The sequence below is a fragment of the Prosopis cineraria genome, unplaced genomic scaffold, assembly GCF_029017545.1.
Source record: "Prosopis cineraria cultivar Desert tree isolate PC_DT_omini unplaced genomic scaffold, ASM2901754v1 PC161, whole genome shotgun sequence".
Classification (NCBI taxonomy): Eukaryota; Viridiplantae; Streptophyta; class Magnoliopsida; order Fabales; family Fabaceae; genus Prosopis; species Prosopis cineraria.
In genome coordinates, this window is record NW_026555488.1 from 1 (window position 1) to 20,457 (window position 20,457).

The 20,457-nt window shown below is 31.9% G+C and overlaps 2 protein-coding genes across 3 annotated transcripts; one reads left to right on the top strand and one right to left on the bottom strand.

The window, feature by feature from the left end:
• Nucleotides 1-4,202: 4,202 nt before the first annotated feature.
• Nucleotides 4,203-8,049, bottom strand: LOC129295659 (LIM domain-containing protein PLIM2b-like). 2 transcript variants are annotated; one of them, XM_054934198.1, is made up of 6 exons: nt 7,853-8,049; nt 5,393-5,620; nt 5,154-5,253; nt 5,033-5,058; nt 4,829-4,918; nt 4,203-4,738 (listed from the first exon to the last, which is right to left on the bottom strand). In XM_054934198.1, exons 2-6 carry the CDS (start codon nt 5,525-5,527, stop codon nt 4,430-4,432), a joined length of 660 nt encoding a protein of 219 aa, XP_054790173.1. In that variant the 5' UTR covers nt 5,528-5,620; nt 7,853-8,049; the 3' UTR covers nt 4,203-4,429. The 2 variants fall into 2 exon arrangements, with proteins under 2 accessions (XP_054790173.1, XP_054790172.1); XM_054934197.1 differs by lacking the exon at nt 7,853-8,049 and having other exon boundaries at nt 5,393-5,692.
• Nucleotides 8,050-10,611: 2,562 nt separating this feature from the next.
• Nucleotides 10,612-15,304, top strand: LOC129295655 (uncharacterized protein At3g61260-like). The gene is made up of 5 exons (XM_054934194.1): nt 10,612-10,922; nt 12,771-12,815; nt 14,288-14,375; nt 14,670-14,751; nt 14,912-15,304. Exons 1-5 carry the CDS (start codon nt 10,793-10,795, stop codon nt 15,104-15,106), a joined length of 540 nt encoding a protein of 179 aa, XP_054790169.1. The 5' UTR covers nt 10,612-10,792; the 3' UTR covers nt 15,107-15,304.
• The last annotated feature ends 5,153 nt before the right edge of the window (nt 15,305-20,457 follow it).

Consider the following 20,457-nt stretch of genomic DNA (forward strand, 5'->3'; position numbering starts at 1 on the left):
ATAGTCAAAACCGCTGCAAGAAGTTTTAATTCCCGTAGCTCATGCAAATGAATCCTTTGTAGGGTCTTGTAATGTTGCATCAACACAAATTTTTAGTACTTGGGATTGATGCTGGTGAAACTGATAAAAATTAGTGATGAAGGCAAGTTTGTGGCTCAATAATGCTGTCCGTGAAAATTCTTTGAATTAGAGAGTTAGGTAAATGAGGAAGAAAGCAAAGGCTAGCAAGATTACTTATAATATGTTGGGAACTCTCATGTTTTTGAGAAATAAATCTTCTTTGTGGATGGATTTGCAGTAAAGTCCATATGGATTCCGGATTTAAGTTTGAGGGTGTTTTCCTTGGTTTAGTGGAATGTTGGTTGTTTGGCCACAAGGGGGTGGTTCCTAATATTAATAGGTCCTGTTATGGTATTTATTTCGTTCAATCTTGATTGATGTAAAAGTAAGGCGCAGTAGTAGTGATTAGCGTGAGGTAAGGACTTTAGGTCTTGGTGACCAGGACTTTAGACCTTGGGACCAGTAGAAACTCAAAATTAACGATCCTCCGAACTTTGATTAATTGAATGGCAACTGTGGACATGTATATAAAATAAAAGGAGAGCAGACTCCTACTCCAACTAGAATATGTCACTTGAAGTGGGATAATTCTGTCCTAATCAAAATAGAAAACTAGCAAGCTGGGTTAAACCAATTTGATTTTTCTTAAAATAGTGTGATGGCTAAGTTAAATAGTATGTATCACTGTCATCAACTAGCAAGCTGGGCTTCTAGTTTTATGGTCTCTCTGGTCTCATATATAATAAACTTTTTTCAGGCTTGGTTTTGGTCTCAAATTAAAAAAGCAAGCAAGTAATCTCTGGTTCATTAATTGCAGCATATTCTGCCCTCCATTAACATAGCAGTGTTGTGTTCACGTGCCACCATTTATTTTTCATTGCATGCATTGAGTGGTAATTTAAATAGAGGCATTGTTGGAAAATACTCTTCTATCCCTATATATAAGAGGTTTTTCAGAACTTTTTTTTTCCTCTAAATATAAGAGGTTATTAGCATGTTTTTTTAATAAATGGACTATTATACCTTATTAATTGGAAAGAAAAAAAGATAAGTACTCTCATTAATTTACTTTTGAAAAAGAGATTCATTTTTTATTTACAATAATTAGGGGCAAAATTAGAATATTGCTGTGCTTTTAATGAGATAATTAACTTTTATTAGTTGTGCGTGATTCAATTAAAAACATCTTATATATATGGACGGAGGAAATACTTTTTATTTGGGACAAAATCAAGAACTTCAACTGCTTTTAGACAACTTATATTGATTCACGTATTATTTGTTTATTACATGAGGCTGGAGGGAGTATCTTTTTTTCAGTCCCATCTAATCCTATTGTTATAAATAGATTCTGGTTCAAACTTAGGACTTCTGTTCTTAGATCTAAACCTGGAAGTAAAGGAGATAAATGATAAATCATAGCCAACGTTTTTCTCTTATTTCGAAAAGAAAAAAATTTAGAAGAGGTATTACTGAAACCACTTCTGAACCTTCTTATGGCTTAATCTTGTTGGGTGGACTTGCAAATAGTATTGAACCTTTCTTACCAAGTGGTCTAGAGTTTTCTTTTTCTTATTCCAATTCGTAATGAAATTTCAGTGCACCCAAAAGAAAATGTTAGCGCAAGGAACCACGGACTTGTGCTTGCCTCACACTTCATTTGCAAAGGACATTCATGTGAGGGGGTTTGGTAGAGATATTTATGTAGCCATTGTTGATGTCGTTTCTAATATCTTGCGCTTGTGAAGTACATCTTTCAAAGGATTGTCATTATTCATTTTATAGTCAAACTGAATTGATAAAAATAATGTATTAAGTATATTAGACTTGTACATTTAGTTTGCTTTTCTGGCTATCACCAATCATTAGAACCAAAGACAACAGTGAGGCAAGCTTTTATTTATTTTTATTATTTTACAACACGGTGAGGCAAGTTTTTCATTACATTTCTTTCCTCTCTATTTAAGCTCTTTTTGTCAATTACATCCTAACCTCCTCCGAACTACTAAACATAGACCTATGAAAATGCCTTCTTTTATCGACTGATAAAAATTTAATTTTCTCATCATTTAGCTTGCACGTGACATTTTCTTTATGCATGTCCTTGATTCTGTGTATTCTAAAATTTTGTCATGTTTTTACTTGGTGGGCAATGGATCCTGTGCTTGTCACAAGCTAACAACCAGTGCCCTCTCGCAGTAATTTGGAAATTACGTTTAAGGGCTCAGATCTTGAAATTAGTTATGCGATCCTAAAAATCATAATTATTTTTAAGGATTAAAGTCAATAAGTTTTATGGGACTTATAATTAAGTTTTAGGAAAATCTATATCTATCTGTATATCATATAAATCTAGAGCAAGTTGCATGTTCATTTGACATGAATAGTATGACTTACGTGGGCTTATTTGTGTCCCATTCTAGTTATTACTAAATTTTAAGAATGTTCCAGTTCTAAGTACTAGTGTGGATGTTGTGTGTTATAACTCGTAAGGAGTTTTGAAAAATGATTCATAGCTCATGAAGGATGCGATTTGTTAGAGTTTCATTGCATATATATTTTCTTAAGATTTAGTAATTTTTCATTACACAATGGCATTGTACAATCTATATGGCCGACCCCATTTAGTAGGACAAAGCTTATTGCTCCTGCTGCTGTTGTTTAGTAATTTTTCTTAAAGCCTTTCCGAAAAGCTGATAATAGTGTTGGTCGTTCCAATAATGACATATTTTAATGTTGTTTAGCTCATGTTGTTAGATCTGAGTTCTTAGAGCTATTATTTTTTCCAATACAAAAGATGAAAAAAGATCGATTATCGAATATTCATTGTTTGGGGAACCAACCAGCCAATGTCAGACTGATAATTTAGCTCATAATTTAATGTTGTTTAGCTCAATGTTGTTATGATCTGAGTTCTTAGAGCTATTATTTTTCCAATACAAAAGATGAAAAAAGATCGATTATCGAATATTCATTGTTTGGGGAACCAACCAGCCAATGTCAGACTGATAATTTAGCTCATTATCTTGCAGCACACATTTATTCAGGAATTGGATCAGATTCAGGAACGAGAGTAGTTTTTTGTTTCCAGAACGTGCAAGGCTCGGGTTAGTTAGAGTGATACTGGTGGCTGTTGAAACTGAATTTTCTCAGAGATAATTGGTGGGATTTAGATTCACTCTGTTTTTGTATGTAGTTCTACCTTGATTTCATAAACGAAAGCCGCACATCATTGATGCAGCTTTGATTCACAATCATCATTACCCTGTATTTTCCCCTCCTGTGAACTCCTGCAATGTCATGATTCATGTCTGGCAGAAAGAAATAAATTGCTTTTCACAAGGCTAGTTTTTCCTTCTCCCCTGCCTTATTGAGCACTTACAATATTCAAGAGTTCCTAAGGAATTTTCCTACTTCTGCAATAAGTCATCTTATCGTTGATAAGAAGGGAAAAAAACATCATTTTTATCGATTTGAACGATGATGCTATTCCAGTGTGTATGGTTCTAATTTATCCAAAAAAATAAAAAAAAAAAAGCTTAGGATGTGACAAAAATATTATTATACATGATTAAGTTCAAGATTTCCCTTTGTGTTACCGTTATGTGATACTTCATGCTAATTTTATATTTTTATTAAGTAAACTGAAACGAAGTCGAGATAGTGTGAAATAGACCAACTCAACACCCAATACAACCCTTGTATATTTTCAGATGCCAGAATTTGAAAGCTTGAGGACACAGTCGTAGGATGACCCCCAGTCAAGTTGGGCATGGAAAAGGAAGGAATGAGAATTAGCTCTGGAGCGTAAGGAGTGACAAAGTAACTTGGAAAACTCAATTGGATTCATGCCACAATCAATAATAGCGGCCTGCAGACCACTTTGAGATTTAACCATTGAGATTTAAGAGGATTATTTAAAGAATATTGCGCTACATATGCGTTTTTTACTTTTCTTTTGTTCTTGTTGATTACATTTATCACGAATTCCTTTATATTTTTTTCTCAACTATTTTTTGTCTCTCGTTACGGGTAGCTCTAAAGACAAAATCTTGATATTTCCAAAGTCAGCAATGTTAGTTATTAAAAAAAAAAAAGTTGAAAAAGGAGCCTTAAACTAATGAGAAGGAGGAGGAGGAGAATGGAATGATAAGAATGAAAGAATAGTTATTGCTGAATTTTTTGTTTGAATAGAGGATTCACCTCAGAAACATGGTGACCAAAAATGTGAGACGGCGAATGAGAAACTGGAAACAGAAACAAAAACGGAAGAAAGGAACGAGAGCAGTCGGCCACCAAAAAAAAAAAAAAAACAAGAAGAAGAAGCGAAAAAAAGCATATACGTATAAGGAGTGTTTTGGGGAAGGATCTAAGAGTGATGCTGTTCTTCTTCAGGGTCATCTTTGGGGTCGTCCTTCTTGTCGTCCTCGTGATGAGGGCTAGGGGCATCGTCTTCAGTGGCAGGTTCAGGAGGAGGAGTGCCAGAGCTGGCACTGCGCTTGTGGGCGGCAGCTTGGAGGACATGGTTGTAATTTCCTTTCTCCATGAATAGCTGAGCAAAGTGGTGCCTGCAATACAGGACGCCGTCCAGGGCGGCGTAGGACGAATGGGTCAGAGGGCACCCCGCATGAGCACACCTGAAGCACGACTTGTGGAAGCACTCTCCTTCCAGCGTCATCTGCACATCAACATTCCATCAGTACGCATCCACGCATGCATGCATGCATCTGCTTCCTCATTATTCAATCATACAAATGTATAACACAACCTTCTCCAGAGGATACACTGTCTTTCCACACACGGAGCACTTGTCCTGGGTCCCACTGAATATGGAAGACAGCTTGCTTGAAGTTCTGGACTGTAAACATCAAAACACGCGCCCCATATTTCAGTCCCTCTATATGCTAATTGAGGACGCATGGTCACAATTAATGAACACGCATACGTGAGAGGGATGGCCACTAGTACATACCAGATCATTCTTCTCAACGGACCTTGCTGCCAAATTTCGTTTTCACCGCACAACATACTTCGTTAGACACCTGAGCTTCCGATTGAACAATCCAAGAAACGAGAGAGATGGCACGTATTACCTGACTGAAAGTTCTTGCTGAAATTGCCAGATTCCTTGAAAAGCTGCTCAAAATGGGGTTTGCAGTAGAGGACGCCATCCATCCAGGAGTAGCTGCTCATCTGATCATCATCCAATCATTTTGTCATTTCAAACTTAAACTTGAAGACATGTGATTACAATTTACAAACGTGATAATTATTCTAAGAATATATGCATAAAGGAAGAGAAGAATTAATGTGTGGGGAATATTAAGCATACCGAAAGAAATCCCTTGCAGTGGCTGCACTTGAAGCACGATTTATGGTAAGGAGTACCTTCAAGGGTCATCATGTCCACCACATGGACAGTCTTGTCACAAGCCTTGCATTTATCCAAAGTTCCAGTGAAAGACATTTTTATTTTTCTTTATATTCTTCTTCTTTCTTTGTTTCCTTTTTGTGTCTTGCTTGCTTGTGTTTTTTGATTTTGTTCTAGTGCGGGTTTTCCCTGTAACCCAATAAGTCTGAGTTTCAGAAATAAGATTATTGAATGAAATCAAGAGAGACCCCCCAGACAAAGTCTAAGAATATGTGTGAAGCCAAAGCGATTTTATATCAGATTGAATAGACAAATACGGGAAGCTCATGTTTGAATATGTGGATGATATCCCATTCATTTCAGCGAAACAAGGTTGGTGCTACGACCTTTTCAATGTTGCAAATATGGGATGCACTATTTCTAAATGCCTTTGACTTCTACTACGTACGTTACTCGGTCATATATATATATATATAGTAAAGCCTCTTCCCACAACCAGCGTGAGATTTCAAGAGGAGCTAAAGTTGGGTTGCACAACCTTAAACAAATGATCGTACATATGCACATCTACTTTATCCATCTTATTTATAAAGCAATTTTAATTTGTTTTGTTGGAATTAAAAAAAATTTTAGATATCTATAACTCTTTCTAAATACTTAGTAAGTTTTTTAACTTTGTTCTTATTTAATATACACACTTTATTAATGCATTTTCTCTTACCAATATTTACCCTTCTTTTGGATTGAAGAAAATAGCTAGGAATGAAAGAAAATTAGGAGAGAAAACTCTTAAAAATAGTAAAAAAAAAGTATAATTTTTGGAAATTTCTCCTTTTAGATGTTTCTCATCCCTGTGTTCTTTCCACATTTTCCTTCATCTTAATGGAGTGAAAGAAAAAATTGTGATAAAAATTAACGACATGCCTATAAGTAAAATTAAAAAAATCATTCCATCTACTTTATAAACAGAACCAAATGAAAAATAACTTAAATCTTGTTGGCTTCTTTTATGTCAACTTGCTCTCCCTCCCTCTCTCATATTATAATTTGTTGATGCTAGCATTTATATACTCTTCTTCCTTTCTCTCCATGCTTGAGCCTGGATTTGACTGAAATAATTCCTTTTTAGAATTGACTTTATCCTCTCAAAATATTGCAAAACCTACCAAACCCACAACAATTATTACTGACAAACCTTGCCCAAAAATACATAAAAAAAAATCTTTCAACTAAACCTAAAAAGCTTCATAGATTGGGGCATGGTGGACAGACAAGTTATAAATATGAAAAATAATAAAGTTGGAGGAGGGAGGGTTAGTTGCGCCCCTGTCCTCCCATGTTTACCAGCACAATCATCTCATTTTAATCGGTGTTTGTTATGAGGTCATGCTTTAATCAAATTACAAAACATCTTGACACCACTTTCCGCACTGCTTTTATCATTTCACCCTCCCTATCATAATTATCTAAAGAGCATCCTAACAATGCCCGGAAACTTTGTCTAATTTTATATTAAGTATTTTAACTTTGAAAAAAATCTATTGTTATATACTTATTTGTAATATACTTAAATTTAAATTTAAATTGTAATAAGAACTATACATACATACATGTGTGTGTGTGTTAAAATTAGTTCATGCATGCTTCCAGTTATAATTAAAATACATAAAATAAAATTGCAACATTTATTTAGTTCTTTTCATTTTACTAACCATTGGTTTGTTTTTTTATTTTAAATAATTAAAATTGATATGATTTCACAAAATTTTGTAATTTATTGCAAAAGGAAAGAAAGAGAAGAAAAAGAAAAGGCAAGATGAATCCGTTGCATAGGATTAATTGGATAAGCAAAGTAAGAGAGGGAGAGAGAAGGAAGCAACGAATATATATATATATATATATATATATATATATATGGGAGTTTGAAAAGGGAAGATAATAGTTAGTGTCCATTACCTCCCTTCCAAATTATAAATTTATAATTATTTTAATTTTCTTGAAGGATAATATTAAAAAAACATTATTTAAAAGCTTTATTTTTATCAAATTATTTTATATTTGAGACAATAAAATATTTTTAATGTTGTTTTATAATTTGAAATGGAGAGAGAGAGGGGTGGGAAGGCATTGAATAATGAATACAATGGATAACGAGATTCACATGCATGCATGGATGAATATGTAGCTGCACACCACAATGACTGAAGGCAATCATGTCGGATGAAGGACACATATGTTGAACAGCTGGGTAGGCAGTGTCATTTAATTAAGACAACCAACGCACAGACTACAGATACGGCAGTAATACATGGAGTGCATCCATACGAAATACAGTAAATAATGAGAATCAAGGCACAAAATTGGACGAAGATAAAATGGGCGGCGGGGTTAATTTAATTTCCCAGATGAATTAGTATTTACCCGCGCGGACATAATCATATATATGTCAGATGTCGCTTGCTGGCGCCTCGGACTGTTTCACTCAATCAACTACTCATCCATTATCAAAGGATGCTAATTGAGCTTTTTGCTTGGGATGACCAACGCCAGCCAAACTATTGAAAGGTTGGAATCAGATGCTGAACTCGTTTCGTATGTCCACCACTGCAACAGCTTAACTCACCCAATGCGCAGTCGGGTCTCGATCATTAGAGGAATTAAAAAGCAGCTTCAGCAGAATTGGCATCTTGGTGTTCACCAACCCCTGGAAGATGATGCTTTGGGGCACTTATTCCTGTTAATATAGCTTGCCGTTCGGCTCCGATCTTGTATCCCACAAGATGAGATAGGGATAAATTTTGTGGTTACCGGCAACCAATACTTGTGGTGGGACCTCCTAGCAAAAGAGACCATTGTAATTTAAAGAAAATTATGTATAAATCTCATAGATCATACTTATTTACAAGAATGTCTCACAAAATTTTTAAAATTAGAGTAATTATTTAATATTACCCTTATTTGTAATGGATAATTGTATTAATTATTAAATATGTGAAATTAAAGTTGCCATAAAAAGTAGAAGTTATAATAGTAAATTGTTAATGAAGTAATTCAAAATAATTAGTGTTAAATTTTATTTGTAATACATGATCAATTTAACTATTAAATATATGAAATTATAATTATAAAATATTAAAGTAATAGTCATAAATTATTGATGAGGTAGTATTGTAAACAATTAGTGATAAACTTTATTAGTAACGCATGATCGGTTTAACTATTAGGTATGAGAAATTTTAGCTATAAAATGTTGAAGTGATAATTGTAAATTATTAATAAATTAATTTTATATAATTAATATCAAACATGTAATGTATGATCATTTTAACTATTAAATATATGAAATTAATTACAATTGTGATAAAAAGTTAAAATGGTAGTTATAATTTACTGATAAAATAATTATAAATTACTTAATTAATTTAATATTTTTTAATAAGAGCATTATTATCTTTTCATCTTAATTTCAAACTATACTCAGATTTCAAGAGACCTAACTATTATTTTTAAATAAATTTATTCTACAAGAGTTGTACGTAATTTTCTCTATAATTTATAATTAGAGCCAGTAATTTAAGCTAAGCACGACTGGCTAACCCAAATTTGCCTAAAAAATAATAATTTTTTAATGTCTTGACCTATTTGAGTTGCCCGAGTAGGCCCATGAAAATTCAAACTAAGCCTGATTAGGCACAGCCTTAGCCCGAATACCCAAAAAACATAATTTTTAAAAAACATGTAAAATATAATTAATATTAATTAATTCTTTAACTTTTATGTAATTTTATATTAAAATATCATATATTTGAGTGCATTACTATATTTTTTTAAAAAAAATTAAAAATATTTGTATTTTCATATTTTTATTATTTTTAATAAGTAAAAAACCTCAAAATAATATTTAAAATATATTTTAATATTAATTTTTATATTTTAAGATCCATTTTTTGAAAAATTTTTTGAGTTCTATACATTATTTATGCATCCAAAAAGATATATTTTATATTTTTAATAAAATAAGATAATTAATTTAAAGTAAAAATAAAATTAAAATATTTTTAAATATAAAATTCATGCATGTACGAATTCTCAAATTTAATACTAAATAAACATAATAAATAGAATAATATTTTTAAAAAATTATTTGGTTATTGTTCATGCTAGACTTGATTCAAAATAAAGAATAAACTAGAATAAATACTCCTTGTAAATTGAGGTTAAATAATATAAAAAGTTAAAGAAAAAATAATTTTAAAAAATAATATTTTACTCATAATTATATGATTTTATTTTATATAATATAATGATGGATATTTTTCTCATATTCTTAAAAATAAAAAATATAATTTATCTAGAAGTTATTAAAAATTTTAAACTAATCAGAACAATAATTTTAAGTTAGTGGTTTAACCGTGATTGAATTGAGATCAATTTAATCATAATTAAAATAATTTAATTTAATTAAAATATATAAAAGATTTATATATAGTGGGATAAGACTTGTTGTTGTTGCATCTAAAAGATTTATATATGACCATGATGAGAGCATTATTTAAACAATTAAAACATTAATTTACACATAAAGAAAATATTTATAAATAAATAATACATAATCCAATAAAGCAGTAACAGAGTTATTTAAATATAAAGTTGATAAGTTATTATTTTTTAAAAAATAAAATAATATTTTATGTTTAACAAATTATTTAAAAATTAAAATTGATTCAAAAATTTAAAAATATTTTTAAAAAGTTTCGGATATTTGAGCTATCTTGAATAAACCTACAAGTTTAAAAATATTAGGATTGAGTTTAGTTATGAGCTTTTTAAGAACGATATGGTATTTTAAACTTGATTTAAATAAATTTAATTTGAATTGAATGTAACTCGAGTAAATTCAGCCCGTCTGAATTTCAAGCTCATGTATAATTATCATGCACGTGAAGCGCCATGTCCGGTGCCTTGTTCCTAAAATACGACGTGCGCTGCCAAATTCAATAATTAATCAACGAATACGTGGCACTCTCCTTCGTCCATTACCTGTATTACCTGTCGGCAATCACCAGAAATCATTCCCTACATCCGCACCCACCTTTCGTCCCTACACCTCTGTCGGAACAATGGAATGAGATAAAGTGAAGGAGTATAAAAAAGGAAGATCAAGGGCTGCCAAGGAGGGTTGCAAAGACACATTCGTTACGCGGGATGTCCGCTGCGAGGAGGGAGTGAGTAACGATGAATTCATAAAGCCGCTTAGCTGTATAAGAGGCCCACCCCCACCTTCTCCAGCTCTATCGTTGCTACTCTCATCACAAGTCACAACACCGCCTTGTTTCTGTCGTCCCACTCCAATTCAAATCCATGGCCGACCTCCAAACTAAGCCCGAACCCGCCTCTGCTTCCCTCGATGCCAAGCCCCTCGGCCCCCCTCTCGCCGAGGTTCCGCCGCCCGACGTCGCCGTTGATTCCAAGACTCTTGCCGTTGTTCCCAGTGAGTTCTCTTCCTCTTCCTCTTCCTCGTTGCTTCTCACTTCTCACTGTTCACTAAAATGATTTCAATTAGTTGTTCATTTTCTCTCCGAGGCTGATCTTCGTAGCTCTGATCCACTATCGTTCTGAATATCTGATACTTGATGGATCTGTGCGCTTATTATGATTTTCTCCACATCACAAAACCATTGTCATTGATTTTGGTTTGCTGTAGTTGGCTCTATCATCAATTATTCATTATTTTAATGCTAATGGAAATCCAGCTCACTCTTTCTTTTGGGTTAAAGAGTGTTCCTCCAGTCTCATCTTTGCAAAGGAATTAATTATACGTTTTATACCCCACTTTGCATTAAAAAAATTTTGTCATTAATTATTTTATTCTGATTTTATCATTTCTGTTTTTTTATATACATAAGTAGAGTAGAAGATTAAATAGGAGAAATAAATTATTTTCAAAGTGATGAATTTAACGAGAGTAAATTGTGATATTTTCTCAGAGAATAATTTAACTCTCTCTCGTTTCTTTTAAAAAGTGACTTGTATACAACAATGAAGTAAGTGCTGCCTTCACATATTATCCTGTTATTTTTATATCACAAATAATTTGATTGAATAGAAATCTAAACAAATTTTTTGACTTAGCAGCAATTATATGACCTACTTTCTTCTCAGAGAGACAATTTCTCTCCTTTCCAGCAAAGAAATTTATATTAGGATAAATATTTAAGTAGACGAAGTGAACCACATCATTTTTGTTTTGTCCAATAAAAATATGACATGTATTAAATAGTATTGAATATAAATTAATTTTGATATTAACGATAATATGGAGAGAAAAGATAAGAAATTAAATTTACATTCTCTTAAAAAAATAAAATCAATTAAAAAACTATCATACAAGATTTTATTTATATTATTGAAGCATTTTAATTGTACCTGATTTATTTAAGTATTTTTCTTATAATAGGCCCATGATGGGACCTCAAAATTTAATTTTGTTCCCCACGTTGCGAAAGTCTTTTGTCACTCTGTCTAATATTGCTTTAATTTACAGGAAAAGTTCTAAACTTTCTTTAGGGCTGGCTGATTCTATCTTTAATATATGCAAGCTGGATTGTGCGCATCTTAATTATTCGGTTATATATTTACTTTGTTCTTTAAGATTATTTTATTTTCAAGTGGACTCCTTTCCTCCTCGTGCTGGCAGCTATGCCTAAGTCACTTAAATATTCATCGATATCCCGCTTTATTTTATTTCTTTTCCACGTTTCTCTGATGTATTACTTGTGTGGGAATGTTAATTATTTCAATATTTATTGATTTAAGTTTTCTAATTTAAATCTAATCGTTATAGGTTCTGGCGTTTTCGCTTATTTTGGATGTATTGTAGGAAATTTAGTTGCATAAGACCTATGGCCCCCACTCTTTAGTCGTTAAGTTTTTTTTTTTTTTTGAATGCTGTGTTATGTATCCTATAACCTTGATGTGGTTAATTCATTCAGTACTACACTTGCTAGACCTGCTGAAATTCTCTCCCAAATTTTTTTTTTTTTGGGGGGGGGGGGGACCGTGTAGGGAGACACACTGGAAAAAGAATTCTCCCTATTTTTGGATTGTTGGACATACACTATTGTCTTTTTATGATTCTAGACTTTTAGGGATTGAACAACATCATTTATCATCTTCCATAAAAACTAGTATTTCCTTCTCTCGTTGCTGCATTGTTACACTTCAGTTGGTTGGACTATTATAAATTAACTTGCAAGGGTTCTTATTTGAGATGTAACATAAAATGCATGCTTCTCTAATTGATGTATATAACTCACTTGTCATGACTTCTGCTTTACAGGGCCGGCAGAACCTGCAAAGAAGCAAGGAGGATCCATTGACAGGGGTTAGTTTTAAATTTTTCTGATCTTTCAGGTTATGTCACACTGTCGTTCTTACCAGAATCGGATCCTTGTTAATATTGCATCTCTTGATCATGAGCAAATTCCACATATTGTTGGGAATCTTTTTTTAGAAAAGAGAACAAGAATTTGTAGCTGCTTGGATGACTCAATTTGTAAGCTATCCAATGAAGTTTCTATATGTTCTAGTCCATGGACAGATAGCAAATTCATGCATAGATTTTTATTATCAAATATCCTTATCTCTCCCTTCGTCGTACTACTAACCTTGATTTCAAACCTCCTTCTCATTGGAGTTATAGTCCAAGAAAGCACAGATACGCCGATTTTGGCGGCGTATCCGTGTCCGATATGTATCAGACACAGACACTCGCTCCGTGCGAGTACGTCCGTGTCCGACACGTTTTTTTTTTTGGGAGACACGACGGGATACGGCTTTGACGCGGCGGACACGGCTGCTACGCGGGACGCTGCGTTTTGCGTAAAAAATTTGACTAAATCCTTAATTCGCAAACCATTCAGCAGTTCGAACGTTTTCGGATCCTGCAATCTCTCCCCAGTCTCGTTCGTCGCTCTCGTCCCTGTCCGTGCTTTCTTGTTTGTGCCGTCGTGAACCCATCCATTCTCAACTCGCAAGTCGCGTCTTGTTCTGTCTTCTGTGGTTGCTCAGCTCGTCGGTCCAGTCGAGGTTCTCGACTTCTCGTCCTTCACTCGTCTCGTCTTCTCTCTTCTCTGCCTTCTTGAGTTTTGTTTCAATATCTCACTCGTCTTCTCTGCCAACTGTGATAGCATGAAACTGAAGCATATTTGTTATTTTATTATGTTGTTGCTTTTTTTAAAAGTTTGATTATTATTTATATTATTCATTTAATATCTTGCTCTTCATATGCACAGAACCTGTTGCTCTCTGTTTATTTTAAACTTAGTTTGAGTATAATTCTCAATGGTTCTGGTCCTGTCTTATTTTAATTTATGTCTTTTTTTAAATAAATATGGCTGCAACTAATAATTTTGAGGGAAGTATTAATTCAGTAGTTTGTATTTGGTTGAATTGTTTGCATTTTTAATAGTTGAATTATTATTTATATTTATATAAAAATTTTTATATATCCTTGTACTTGTACTTTAAAATTTTTAAAATTTGCTGTATCACCATCTGATACTCGTACTCGTATCTGTGCAATCTAGACTATAACTTACCCGAAATTTTTGAGGTGTTTCTTGTCACAAACAAAACACAGCATTTACACGTAATTTCAAGCACACAGCTGTTCATTGACTCTTTAGGACATAATTAAATTAATGGACTATTAGCAAAGACCTATAAAATGCATGTATGTTGGTCGGTTCTGAATATCATGTTTGAAGTTATTGTTTGCTTGTCGGTTTCACGTTTCAATGGGACGCATATATCTTCTTTAGCAAGAAGCTCATGTGGTTTCTATATGTTGTACAGATATTGCTCTAGCAGAAGTGGAGAAAGATAAAAGGTTGTCCTACATCAAGGCATGGGAAGAAAGTGAGAAAACCAAAGCAGAGAACAAGTAAGAACTTTTATTTCTTCAGTACTTGTGCTTTGTTTGATATGAGCCTATTTTCTGAGATATGGTTGATCTAAAAGCCGCAACAGATGAATGCCAATACTTATTTATTTTGCTACTGTCTCACAAGACTGAAATTTGATTCTTCAAATGCCAAAAACGAAAGTCCCTGCGAAACAAGACAGAAATGGTCTTTTTGCAGATTTCACATATTCTTTGACAAAGTTTACTTCTATGATCATGTCTTGATCTGTCTTGATAACCGAGTTAAAAAGAGACATTGTGATTTGTAAACAGAGCCCAAAAGAAGCTCTCTACTGTAGCCGCATGGGAAAATAGCAAGAAAGCAGCAATCGAAGCTAAGCTGAAAAAAATTGAGGTAATACTTACCCTGTCGCTCACTGATTCACTATTGTTTTAGATCTGAAAGTGAGAAAGCATTCATGGAGTTTCACTTCAAAGCATATTCGTGTGATGGTATCGAAGGTTTTTTTTTTTTTTTTTGTTTAATTATTGAAAATGAAAATGTGCATGAGCAGGAAGAACTGGAGAGAAAGAAAGCAGAATATGGGGAGCAAATGAAGAACAAGATAGCGTTAGTTCACAAGGAAGCAGAAGAGAAGAGGGCAGTGGTTGAAGCCAAGCGGGGCGAAGAAATTCTCAAAGCAGAGGAATTTGCTGCCAAGTACCGCGCAACTGGAACCACTCCAAAGAAGCTCCTTGGCTGCTTTTGATTCCTTTTTCCTCTTCCACTTTTGTCTGTGGTTTGATATTTTATAGCAATAAATGGTAATTTTGAATTTTGTGCATATGTTTTTTGGGGCTTTAATTTGTTCTTGAAGTTGTTTTATGTGTGTAACAAAAATACAAGGTTCTTGTTTGTACCATCCGCCTCATATAGTGTTCTTTAATGGATTTTTACACGACACAAATCCTCTACTCATGTTATGGCATGGCTGTCTTTTCTTCTCTTTCTCGTCTCTCCTGTTTTGTCCGCTTCGCAAGTCTTCCGCTATAAGCAAGTCACAACTGCCAACTGGCCTGGTTTTACAATCTTCCGAAACACGTAAGCTTTTCATATTTCATGTATCGCTAATCTCAATTTCATCGTATAAAAACTGTTTAATTTAAAATAATCTCCATAGTTAAACCTATTGATATATAGTTGATAGTTAATCCAACAGATGATGCGGCCATCACCAAAGAGGCCAGTTAAAGGTCATGCGAGCACTTCTTTAAAGTTCTAAATTTTTAAAGCAGAGTTTTGGAACAAACTAAGCCAGGTTATCTGTCATTTTGGAACTTTCGTTGCAAGCTACTCTATAAGTTATGGCAGACAAGTGCTATCACTACAAGTTAACATCTCGAAATGATTTTCTTTCTTACTTGTTATCATTTTTTGTCCAACTCACAGAAACGAACTCGTTCCCAGGAAACGCTGCAAGCTAGACAGTACCTTTTTTTTTTGTTTTTGTTTTTCACTCCAACATTAATGTATAATTTTTTTTTTTAAATTCTAATAGCCAATGTTATACAAGAAAGAGAAAATAGCAACCAAGGATCTCAATAACAAATTAATGCCAAGGACCATTTGATTTCAAAATTAAAATACAATCTCTTGACCCTTGATTGATATTAATTTGTGAGGTCAAAAGACCAAATTGTCTCTAAAAGGAGGGCAAAAAGCCACTCTCCATTGTTACTAACAACGTTCGGCAGCAAAATCGTTGAGCCCCTACCACCAGCAAGGTTGCTAGTAGCCAGCCACCGTTAAAAAAATTTAGTAGCCACTAGACCACCAAATCCTTTAATTATATATGCAAAAAAAATATAAGTAATAAATCAAGGTTTTATCTACTTTCATATTATAACATAACTGTATGTTGTACTCATTAATCTAACATGGACAATACAAATTAAAAGTTGTAAAATCTTCAGGTTAGACCAGTAAGATTACCTTTATTAATCCTCCTTAAACTCCAAACATCAATGTAATTATCAGATATATCAATTTACACAAATAAGATCTTAAGTTTTTAAAGTTTTCTCAAAATTAACAACTCATCTTTGCAAGTATAAATCAAAATTAAATTAGTATGTGGAAGCATGGGACCTCTAAAAGGGTCAAAACACTTGCATAAAAGTGAAAACAGTCATTCAATGCAATAGAAGGGCATGCACTACGGCTTGTGTATTTCTGTACCATGCACTGTGACTTAGACATTAGAGCCAATAATTTGGACAAAGCCCAATGAGCTAGCACGAATCTACCCAAAAAATTTAAGGTCAAACCTAAAAAAATATTAATTTTAATGTTTGGGCTTATTCGAGTTGCCCAAATACCCAGATAAAAAATAATTTTTTTAAATATATATATATATATAAAAATAAATATTAATTAGTTTTTTAAGTTTGATGTCAGTTTATACTAAAGTACTATACATATTTGAGGACACTATCATAGTTATTTTAAAAAATAAAAATATTTATATTTTTATTATTTTTACTCAATAAAATATCTCAAAATAATATTTAAAATATATTTTAATATTAATTTTTATAATTTAAGACCCAATTTTTTTAAAAAAAGTTTTGAGTCCTATACATCATTTGTGTATCCAAAAAATATATTATATTTTTTTTATAAAATAAGATAATTAATTTTAAATTAAAAAATAATTTTAAAAATAAAATTTGGGCATGTATAAATTTTCACTTTACTGCTAGATAAATATAATAAATAGAATAATATTTTTAAAAAATTATTTAGTTATCATCCATATGATACTTGGTTAAAAATTAATAATAAATTAGAGTAAAAACCCTTTGTATGTAAGGGTTAAACAATATAAAAAGTTAAAGAAAAAATAATTTAAAAAAAAATTATTTTACTCATAATTACATAATTTTATTTTATATAATATAATGATGGCTATTTTTCTCATATTATTAAAAATAAAAAGTACAATTTATCCAAAAGTTATTAAAAATTTTAAACTAATCAGGGCAATAATTTTAAGTTAGTGGTTTAACCGTAACTGAATTGAGGTAAACTTGATCATAATTAAAATAATATAATTTAATTAAAATATATAAAATATTTATATATAACCATGATAAGAGTAATATTTAAAAAACTAATATATTAATTTATAAGTAAAGGAAACATGTATAAATAAATTATATATAATACAACAAAATAATAATGGAGTTACTTAAGTACAAAGTTGATAAGTTATTATTTTTTATTTTATTCTTTTAAAGTTAACATAATTATTTAAAAATTAAAATTAATTTAAAAAATAAAGAAAAATATTTTTAAAAAGTTTTCAATATTCAAGCCAACCTAAATAAGCCTGAAGCCCAAGGTTATTAAGGTTAGGCTTAGTTATATGAGCTTTTGAAAAGTGTTAGGATATTTTAAACTTAATTCGAATAAGCCCAACCTGAATTAAGCTCGATCTGAATAAGTTCGACCCACTCAAATCACTGGCTTTATCAAGCATCATGCACTGCGACGCCTTGCACAATTTTGACAACAAATGGGGTGAACTTTTGATGTACATTTCTCTGTTTGACGTCCGATTAAGGCGATCTAAGTTTCTATAGAGAGATTTCTCCTACCTCTAGTTAATGATTTTGGTTTCAAAATTAAATTATCTCTTAGTCAAAAGTTGAACACTCATTTCAAAATCACCCTTTTTCACAATTTACACATAACTTGAGTGTCTAAATCTCATACCAAAAGCTAAAGGCTGCAAACACCACCCTAAACACACTCAATGGATGAAATGAACCTATACAATACACCACATCACTAACATACCATATAAAATATATTTTCATTGCTCAACCCCTTAATCACAAAAATAGAAAGGGGAGCTCTAATCACAAATTTCACCAATTAATCATTATAATTCAAGTGCCATACACAAATCTTACTTGCACTAATATTTTAACTCTATTATAGATCTCAAAATCATTACATATGCACCCTAAGACCTAAAATACACAATATAGTTTAACAAAACATATAGTATAAGTATGACACAATCATGAATTCTCTCTAGTTGGCAACACCATATAAGCTATACACATAACAAAATCAAAGTAAATGAGGCATATTAATTTTAGGATCACAGTCCTAAGCCTTAGTCTATTTTCCTTGTACGTGTCCTGATGAGCTAGTCCCTATAATATTGAAGGTAATATAATGAGTACAACCATTCAAGGTCCTTCTAACTTATAATAATGCATGCTAATCAATTTAAATGCAAGTGGCAAGGATATCATATTCAAATCATTTAATGTGTTCAAGAGCACAATTCAAGATTTACATTCATAACAACACATGCTCATGAGATAATGGTTAATGGTTTCATAATACAATTCCATATAAAATTGAGACTAATCACATGATTTGTTTTACTAAGGTCATAATATAGACAACTATGTACCATTTTATCAATATATGTATGGTGACATATCTCTTATATCCTCCTTATGCTTCTGATATAAAACCGCAGGCTATAACATATTAGGATAGTCTATAAATTGAAACTATCTTAGCTAAACTCAAGTGAGAAGTTACTTGATCAAAGTTTTCCAACTCACTTGTAGGTCTCGATTTTTCCTATTTCTCACATTATGAAGTGTCATTCTTTCTAAACTAGCTTTTTTATTGAACAAATAGATAATTAGATAAGTTTGAGTCCCTTGTTGAACTAGTGGAACAGTTCCTCATTGAGGTGGCTTTTTTTTAACTTTTAAAGACAATTTAATCTTTTAATCTCAAATTAATATCAATCAAAGACTAAGAGGTTGTATTGTAATTTTAAAGTAAAATGATTCTTGACTAATATTAATGTTACTGAAATCCTTGGCTGCTGATTTCCTTACAAAAAATTATATGGGAGAATGCCACAAATACAAAAATATTTTCTATTATAGTACAAATAAAAAGTTGGCTTCTGAAAATTGAGTTTCAAGTTTTTTTTTCAAACACCTTGTACTAAAATGACGTAGACCAATTTGAGTACAACCATGGAAGAATCTGTTCAAGATTATCTACTTTCTTCTAATTTTTTTTCCCTCATAAAGTACCTGATATATTGAGCCTATCTTACGCTAAGGTAAGGGATTTTATGTAATAGTCCAGGAATTTAAGAAAAATTAAATGTGTAATAATATATTTAAATGGTAATTATATCAATTCTTAAAACTATAATGACAAGAAGGGATTGTTACTGTAGTGAAAGATTATACAAATATTATCCATTAGATCCCATATTCGAATCTGTTGAGGCTAGGGAATTTCATTTTTGCCTTTTACTTTCTAAAATTTACCAAATTACCCTCACTCCAATCAGGCATTTTTCCCCTTCTCTCTTGTCTTCTTCAAGTAATTTTCAAAGAGCGAGTCAAATTTAGGACATACACATTCAGTGTTTGTCGAGTGATGAGCACCGACATCAAGAGTAGGAGCAATTCTTACCCTTCATTTCAATTTTATTTAATCCTGCCATTCATTTAATTAATTTTTAAATATTTGTAATATTATATTTATTAAAATAAAAAATATAAATTTTAATATTAAATATGAACTATTTATAATACATTTAAATGGTTGATTTGTAAAATTTATAAATTTTTTAATATTAAATTAAGTCATTTAAATTATATTTAAACTGTACAAAGTCTATTTGTATAGTCAAATTATAAAATTATAAATTTTTTAATATTAAATTAAATTACTAAATTAAATCTATTTTAATCATATTGATAATGAAAAGATGTATTAAAAATTTAAAATTTTATATATTTTTTATGTTAATAAAAATAATATTAAAAAAATTAATTTAAATGGACAATAAACATCAAATAAAACTAAAATTGAGGTCAGAATTGCTGTGATCCGTGATGAGCACCACGTGCTCATCAATGCAATTCCAAACTTAGGTGCTCTGATTTTTCTCTCCCTTCATTCATGCTTCCTCTGTATCTCGGTCTTCCTCCTTCCTGTTCCAACCGTCGCCGACGTGAACCTCCACTCCGTCCGCTACTGATTGACACGAGCTACCATGAA

Coding starts and splice junctions, on each gene's coding strand:
- LOC129295659 (XM_054934198.1), bottom strand. CDS start 5,527: ATGTCTTTCACTGGAACTTTGGATAAATGCAAGGCTTGTGACAAGACT. Junction 5,254..5,392: donor ACTGCAAGGGATTTCTTTCG/GTATGCTTAATA, acceptor GATGATGATCAG/ATGAGCAGCTACTCCTGGAT. Junction 4,919..5,032: donor CCGTTGAGAAGAATGATCTG/GTATGTACTAGT, acceptor TGATGTTTACAG/TCCAGAACTTCAAGCAAGCT.
- LOC129295655 (XM_054934194.1), top strand. CDS start 10,793: ATGGCCGACCTCCAAACTAAGCCCGAACCCGCCTCTGCTTCCCTCGAT. Junction 12,816..14,287: donor AGGAGGATCCATTGACAGGG/GTTAGTTTTAAA, acceptor TATGTTGTACAG/ATATTGCTCTAGCAGAAGTG. Junction 14,376..14,669: donor AAAACCAAAGCAGAGAACAA/GTAAGAACTTTT, acceptor ATTTGTAAACAG/AGCCCAAAAGAAGCTCTCTA.